The sequence below is a fragment of the Quercus suber genome, unplaced genomic scaffold (genome assembly GCF_002906115.3).
Source record: "Quercus suber isolate HL8 unplaced genomic scaffold, Cork oak 2.0 scaffold_331, whole genome shotgun sequence".
Lineage (NCBI taxonomy): Eukaryota > Viridiplantae > Streptophyta > Magnoliopsida > Fagales > Fagaceae > Quercus > Quercus suber.
In genome coordinates this window covers 164,492-172,530 of record NW_027069784.1, presented here as the reverse complement: position 1 = coordinate 172,530, position 8,039 = coordinate 164,492, and the positions used below count along the sequence as shown (strand labels likewise).

The following is an 8,039-nucleotide window of genomic DNA, read 5'->3' as shown; positions in this document are numbered from 1 at the left end:
CGGTTCTATAAACACAAAAAACCAGAAATTATATTTTTACTGTGAATCTCTCGAACCGCGGTCAAACCACACGGTTTTCTGAACCGGACACGAGTTTTTCGATTTCTTCCTTAGAAAATTTCTTCGTGAAGAGCAGAAAATTTCTTCATGAAGAGCAGTTTCAAGTTGGCCGGATATGTTCTTTAGAAAGAATGAGTGAGACGGGGATGGAAAGAGGGAAAGTGAGTAAAGGATGAAGCTATGAAAGAGAGACTTATCTTCAAATCTGTTATAATCTGCTTGAGAACTGAGCAAGACCGAAGATGAGAGACTAAGTACCCGTTTGGTTCCACTTTTCAAGCCTAAAAGTTGGCTTTTCAAAAACGCTGGGACGTTATGTGCGTTTGGTGAGAATTTGAAGCCAGCTTTTCTGAAAAGTTGGCTTTTATATTCCTTCAGCAACGCGCGTTTCCAAAATGGTGAAGGATAGCTCCATAATTGAAAAGCTGAGCCCAGCTTTTATCTTATATCCGTTGGGAGAGTGAATGTACAAAATTGCCCTTGACAAATTACCCTTGATAAAAAGCCCTCAGTTCTCACGCCTGTTCGAGCTCACTCTCATGCCTCTCATCTCAAGCATAATCAAAATATAAACTCAAAAACATAATCTTAAAATTAATCAAACCACAACAATAAAAGAAAAAAAAATTCTTGCTCACATAAAACTGATATAATTTAGACAACAAATCTAAAATCAAAACAACAACAACAGCAGATCAATAACAGAAAAAAAAAAAATAGAACAATAAATGATCAAGAAAAAAAAATAGAAGCCGATCTGACCCTTGGTTGCGTGCCCTTCGCAGTGAGGAGGAGGAGCAGCGGTGGCAGTGTGGTGGAGCAAAGACGATTTCTCCGTTCTCTCCATGCGTGTCTGTGTGTGTTTGAAGATAATGACACCAAAAGGCAAGCAAAATTATGAAATCAAGTATCACAGAGAGAGCCAGAGAATTTATGGAATCAAGTTTCACAGAGAGAGCTAGAGAATCAAGTAAAAAAAAAAAAAAAAAAAAGAGAGAGCGGAGAATGAGAGAGCTGGGGAAATAAAGAGAAAACACCTTATCCAGTTGTCTTGGATACTTCAAATAATTATATTTATAATCTTTATATATCTCTTGTATTTTTTTTATTGTATTGAACCAACAAAATGTATAACAAAGGATAAAAGCAATTTTTTACTATACTTTAATCAAGTATAAGGACATTACTTTTTAAGAGGAATATAAAAGATAACTATATGCTTAAATTAATAGAAATTATTACATATTTATTCTATTTTTTGAAGCAATTGATTCACATCCTTGACTATAATTAAATTTCATAAATATTATAACATATATTAAGTATCAAACTTACCCCACTAACGCTAGGAACAGGGCACTTGAGGCACCCATGATCCTCTATCCCCACCCCCCCCCCTCTCTCTCTCCAATTGCTATCATTGCATGAAATGGTGTATGTGCATCGTTATGAGATTCATTCTTTATGTGGTTTCCATTCTTACAGGATCAACTTTCACATGTTGAGACTTGGGACCAACAACAAAAAACCACTCACCATATCTAAATCCAGCTCTACCAATCAAATTGACTCAATCACTGGCACTGCCGAATCTATTTGCACGGAGGATGTAAGGTTGTTTTGTGTGTTTTGGAGCAATATGTGAGATGGATTGACAATGGGAGATTTTATCTACCTCCATTTCACAACCTTGAAAATATCACATTTATGAGCAAAATATGTTACACGTATTTTTGTAACACTTTTTCACTCATACATATTTCCATATAACATTTAAACAATATTACTATAAATCTCTTACCAAACAGACCTTTAGTTTTGAAAAAAAAAAAAAAAAATAGAAAGTGTAATACAAAAGGAGGGCCGGGCAGGACCCTGTGTGCTAAAACTCATCACATGTGCTCTACTAACTATTACTCTCTTGCTACTCTTCACACGTCCAAACTCCAAACAAAAACCAATTGCATAAACCAAAAAACAAAAACCACCCCCATATGGCAGACNACAAAAACCCACCCCCATATGGCAGACAAAATACACTAGCACACAGAACAAATTTGAAAATAAGCTATTCAGTTGGACCCACCACCGACCCCCAAAATTTTCTTTTTCTCTAATATTTTTCCCTCTCTTTCATTTTACGGTACTCATACATCACCAATTCACAAACTCTGTTCTCTACCGCAATTAAATACGTGACATGTCCCTCATCATTTCCTAACCTAACACTTTCCTTAAAATTATATACAAATTGGAAATATCACATTTATGAGCAAAATATTGTACAAGGGTAAAATCGCCCATTTAATTAAATTTAAAATTCCATAATTGATGATGGTGGAATTCCACATTATCATGAAATTCAACTTAAAATTAAAAGCAAGGTTTTCTAATATGTGAAGAAGTATTACGTTTACAATATTTTCACAATAAAGTATAGGCAGTAAGTTATTGTTGATTTTTATTTGAACCCATTATTGAAATTACTTTCTGGCCCACCAATAATAACCAATAACAACTTGCCACATAAGATCTGTTGTACAAATGTTGTGAACATAGCATTTCTTTTCTAATATAGAATATATATATTACTAACCTCAATGCTACAATTACTTAATAACCTTGTTTAACAATGTTAGAGTAAAAATTTCTCTGACCTAAGTTTGGCGTCGCTAAACTTCTTGGTCTGTAGAATTCTGTTTCCTACTGTGTAGGAATTTTGTTCCACGTAACGGGTTTTGTAGAGGGCTAGGGTTTTCTTTGTTTCTGTGGGGTGGGGAAACACAAGTCTGAGATGGATAACCTAGCAGATGCGTGGACCTGATTGTCTCTCTCTGAACAAGAAGGCAAAGTTTTTAACTTTGAGAACCAAGGGTGTAGGAAAGAATGTACTCTAGTTGCAAAGTTCTTCACAAAACGTTCCCTTAACATTGAAGCAGTTGCTCACACTCTTAAAGCTTTATGGCGTACTAAGCAAGATTTTGAGATTCAGGACATGGGCAACCATGTTCTATTATTTGTTTTTGAGAACAAGGTAGATGCTAACCGAGTTCTGCTAGGAGTACCATGGAGTTTCAATAAATATCTGATTGTCTTGCGTAGGTATGAGGATGATAGCTCGTTGAGGAAGCTTCTTTTTGACACAGCAAAATTTTGGGTACAAGTGAATGATCTACCAGTTTGGCGGACGGTCATGGAAATGGTAGAAAGTTTATGCAAGTTAGCTGGCCGGGTCATCCATTCTAACGATAGGTCTGAGATAGTGGGTGGTGACTTTATGCGAGTTAGGGTGGAGATTGACGTCCATAAACCTTTATGTAGGGGACAAAAGGTTAGGTTTAGTCAGGATAGGGAGGGATGGGTGTCGTTTTGTTATGAGCAGTTGCCTATATTCTGCCACTGGTGTGGGATCTCGAACCATGATTCTAAGGATTGCGATCTTTGGATTCAAAGTAAAGGAGAATTAAGGATAGAGGACCAAAAGTATAGGCCATGGATGAAGGCTGACCCTCCAAGTTTGCTAAGGAAAAAAGTTGTATGCGTAAGTGGAATAGGTGTACCAAGTGCAGCATCTTCTCGAATCCCAGGGTCAACGACAGGAAACTCAGGCAATAAAGTTGGTAGGGAGGAGGGTAGCCATGCCGATGAGTGGCAGAGAGGACCAAGGGGGGTTTTGAAACAAATTTGGAAAATAGGCGCATTGTGGGGGGAAATACACCAACAGCTACAGAAATTTCTGAAATTTTGAGGAATGAGGATTCTTTCCAAAATCATCTAAAGGAAATTGATATGGCACTAGAGGGACACACGAATACTACTGAGGGAGCAATAAAGTCAACTATTCCAAAAGAGGATAGGGCAAAACTCAGGAGGAAGAGATAATTATGATGAATGAGTCAAACTCGATAGAATCAATTACGGAATTGGTGGATGCTTCAAATCAGGCAGAGGTGGGCATTATTGGTAAGGTCTCAAGTAATAAAAAGGGGGTAGAACATGAGTATAATCAAATCTTTTTGGAGGCAAAGAGCCAGCAAATGACAGAGGTACGAACTGTGGGCCTGGGCCAATCAATGAGTGGGTCGGACTATATTTTACTTGGGCCGAATACTAGCACGTGGAAAAGAATCTAGCATAAGCCCAAGTTTGTGAATGTAGTGGTGCCTAAGGTTGAGAAGGTGGGATCTAAACGTAAAAACAAGACAATATCTAATTAAAAGGAGATTGCAGAGAATAAGAGGAGATGGGGAGGTGATGAAGTCCTGGAGGTGAGTAATCTTTTGAAACATGAATTTGGATTGGCAGTGGCTACGATGCAGCGCTGTTGGGGTCAATGAGTACTCTAAGTTGGAACTGTCAAGGGCTTGGGAACCATCGAGTAGTTCAGGCTCTCCGAAGCGTGGTTGAAAAATAAGCCGCGAGACCAAGCCGTCAATTTACCCTGTTTGGCAAAAAACTGTCTCTTCATATTCTTATCTCACCTCGCTATATATAGACCCTTATACCCACTATATTGAGAGAACTTCCAGAAAGAATTTTGTGAGAGAAAACCCTAGAGAAAAACAAGATTGCCTCATCCCCAATCTTCATCTAAGAAACTCTACAAATTCCTCTACTCTCTTCCTCTCCATTGTCATACCCTTGAGAGGTCTTTTACCAAATTCTTATCTCACCACACCCATGTCTGTGAGAAGGTTTATTTGGTGCTGAAGGAAGCAGTTTGGAAGGAACCAATATATATTGGTTGATGCTATGGTCAAGTAGCGGAATTGGAAAGGTAAAGAAGAAATAGGTTTGGCGTAACCTCGTTGGAGCAAGAAGCTTGGAGGGCTTAGGTACCTGGGTAGATTAGGCTTGGAGGGTCTTTTGCTGTTCATGTATCCCAACTATATTCTTTAGTGGATTTTATCACCGCTTGGAAGGCGGCAGAGAGGTTTTACGCTGAGGACTTCGGTTTCCTCTTCGATAACATATCGTGTGTTGTCCGTGTGTTTGCATCTTTTCCCTTTATCTTTGCCTTATATTTATTGTTTGTGGATTTGTGACTGTGTATGTGACATGAAATCAACAGTGATGTTCATGGAGACTGTCCAAGACCACTGCCCGTCATTGACGAGTTAAATGTTGCGATTGACATAACTGAAAGGAAGGAATCTCCATCCTGGGACTATGATGTAAGCTAATGCTCTTTTGCTTCATGTGTTCAAAGAGGGTTCTTTCTCCATTGATTGCATTTCTTCTTTCCTTCTGCAATCCATGATATCTATATAGTTTTATCTAAGTAAACAATATGGTGTTTCCTAGGAGTCTCTAAATCTTCCTGTTGTGTTCTTATGGTTTGTAACTTAGTTGTGAGTTATTGATTTTCAAATGTCCTAAAATGTTCCACTTGGATTCTCAGGAGGAGAAAGGTTGCTGGATGTGGAAGAAACCTCCACCATGTAGTAGAAAGCGGGCCAATTATGGACGTTCAGAAGAAGGGAAGAGAACGAAGAAAGTTAAACGGCAAGCACAAAATAAGTCTGTAAAAGAGAAACTTCTAAAAGGTTTCTATTCTTGTCTAATTTACATGTTTACAAGCTGAATGTTCCTCCCTAATTTTCATGAAGTCATTGTCATCTTCTCTAACCTCACTATATTGTTCTATCTACAAAGTAAAATTGTGCTTTTGTGTAACTGACCGAGCAGAGTGTAGCTGTTACATTTGCAAGAAGGTGATGACTTCTCCACTTACTACCCCTTGTGCCCATAACTTTTGCAAAAGCTGCCTAGAGGGTGCCTTTGCTGGTCAAAGTTTAGTGAGACAGAGGACATGTGAAGGCAGACGAACATTACGAGCACAAAAGAACATCATGAAATGCCCTTCGTGTCCAAATGACATAGCTGAGTTTCTTCAGAACCCCCAGGTATGCTAGGCAGATATAAACTGAGCATTGCATTGAGGCTCAACTCTAACTTACGTGCATGTGAGGTTTGTGCGTTGATTACAAAAGTATGCAATAAGAAAACTAGTAGATGGATCTTATAAATAATTGGTTGAGTCAAGTCATGTGACATTCAGAACGAGCTTTAGTTGTTTGTTACTAAAACTATTATTACTAGAACAGTCCACATTTTGTGATGCATCTCTTTTGGTTGCATTCTTGATTGAAATTGCAAAGAGTTGCAGGATCTTATTGATGATCTGATAGTTTTTGTCACAGGTTAACAGAGAACTGATGGAGGTGATAGAATCACTACAACGCGAAATTGCGAAGGAAAATAAGGAGTCAAAAGAAGAAGCTGATGGCATCCATGAGAAGCCAAAAGGAGTCGATGTGAGTAATGAAATTGTGGAGGAAGCCAAAGAAAATAACTTGAAAGGTCAGATTGAAAGTGAAATCCAGCAAACAGAAAAGCTGAAAAAGACCAGTGGCAAATGTGCACAAAAACGTGGTAGAAAGAAGGGCAGTACATCCTGTAAGCAACTTGATGATGGAAACAATGGCGTCGATCCTTCAGAACCTGGAAAAGCTGCCGGTGAAGAATTACAAGATCCTGTTGCAGAGAGCAAACTTTAACGGACCATCAAGTTTGCTTTGGACAATGAAAGCTTCATATAGTTTTTTTTTTTTTTTTTCCCAGCTCTAAAAACTCATTCACCTAGTAGATTTCAGTTCAATGCATTAATAAGGTTATCCTTAAAAATACATTTTTTATCAATAGCATTTGAATTATGTCGATTTGTCTATTTTCTCAAAAGTTCTTTATATTTGATCATCCTGGAATCGAAATTAAAAAATATTATATTAAAAGTCATCAAATCCTCATAGACCAGGAGTTGATGTGCCCAAATGCTATCTCATGTGGGATGTCCAACCATTCAATTTGACTTTGATCTGTTATTGACAACAATTAAAAAGGAATATTACACAAGTTTGTCCCTTGGGGGTTTGGTTTAGGTGGGATCAGGTATGATATAATTTTAAACTTTTGCTGAAAAAAGGGCCAAAAAAAAAAAATGGAAAGCAAACAAGCTCCACCTGCAAGTAAGATATTGAGTGTGGAGCCATTCACATTCTTCAGGCATTTATATAATGTTATGGTGCAGTATAATCTGTATGAGTAAGTGGTAAACATGTAACAAGCACAGCCCCTAAATGTTGCTGGCTTGTTAATATATATAATCTTCAAGATCAAAAAGATGAAGAAAAAAGAAGATATTCTGAACCCCATACATTTTCTTCATACAACATTAGATTCAACAGATATTCTATTGAATGCCAATTGAAAAAATAATAAATAAAATGAACAGTATGCAATAGTCCTAAACACAAATTTTGTAGGCAAAGAAGATGATAGAGGGAGAAGGGTAGGCAGTAGGTGGGTGTGAGACTGTGAGTGGAGGTGGTTCAGAGGTAGGTGTACCATAAAGGTAAAGTTTAGAAAGGCTTCTGATTCAGTAGAATGGTCTTTTATTCTTCAATGTCTTTGTGCTGTGGGTTTTCCTCCAAAGTTTGTTGGTTGGGTGAGGGAATGTACCACATCACCAGAGTTTTCTGTGGCTATTATTGGGGACTAGCAGGCTTTTTTGGAGGGGGAAAAGGGCTTAAAGAGGGGATCCCTCGTCCCCTTATTTGTTGTATCAGCCATGAAAGTTTCAACTTAGTTGCTAAAGAAGAGAGGCCTTCTTAGAAATTTAAGCACCAATGTACCATCCAAAGTGTGCACAGTTAAAGCTTATCAATTTGTGGTTTGCTGATGATCTTATTATATTCATTGCTTCTGATCTACCTCCTGTCAAATTTTGATTAGAAAAGCATTGGATGAGTTCAAGTTGATATTTGGCCTGGAATCTAATGAGCAGAAAGGTAAGGACTTTTGTGCAGGTTTATCAACAGGCCTTAATGACCAGATTTTAGAAGCACTGTAATATAAGGAGGGTAATCTCCCTATGAGGTACCTTGGTGTGTCTCTGATACTTGGTAGGGTGAGCTATA

The 8,039-nt window shown here is 38.0% G+C and overlaps 1 protein-coding gene across 1 annotated transcript; it reads left to right on the top strand.

Moving 5' to 3' along the window:
* The first annotated feature begins 3,055 nt into the window (after positions 1-3,055).
* On the top strand, positions 3,056-6,779 carry LOC112002131 (uncharacterized). The gene is made up of 5 exons (XM_065783171.1): positions 3,056-3,762; positions 5,132-5,234; positions 5,462-5,606; positions 5,749-5,966; positions 6,264-6,779. Exons 1-5 carry the CDS (start codon positions 3,056-3,058, stop codon positions 6,618-6,620), a joined length of 1,530 nt encoding a protein of 509 aa, XP_065639243.1. The 3' UTR covers positions 6,621-6,779.
* The last annotated feature ends 1,260 nt before the right edge of the window (positions 6,780-8,039 follow it).

Excerpts from the sequence above, each read along its gene's own strand:
- LOC112002131 (XM_065783171.1), top strand. The coding sequence starts at position 3,056 with ATGGGCAACCATGTTCTATTATTTGTTTTTGAGAACAAGGTAGATGCT. Across the intron at positions 3,763-5,131 it reads ATTTGGAAAATAGGCGCATT|TGATGTTCATGGAGACTGTC; the intron begins GTGGGGGGAAAT and ends TGAAATCAACAG. Across the intron at positions 5,967-6,263 it reads AGTTTCTTCAGAACCCCCAG|GTTAACAGAGAACTGATGGA; the intron begins GTATGCTAGGCA and ends TTTTTGTCACAG.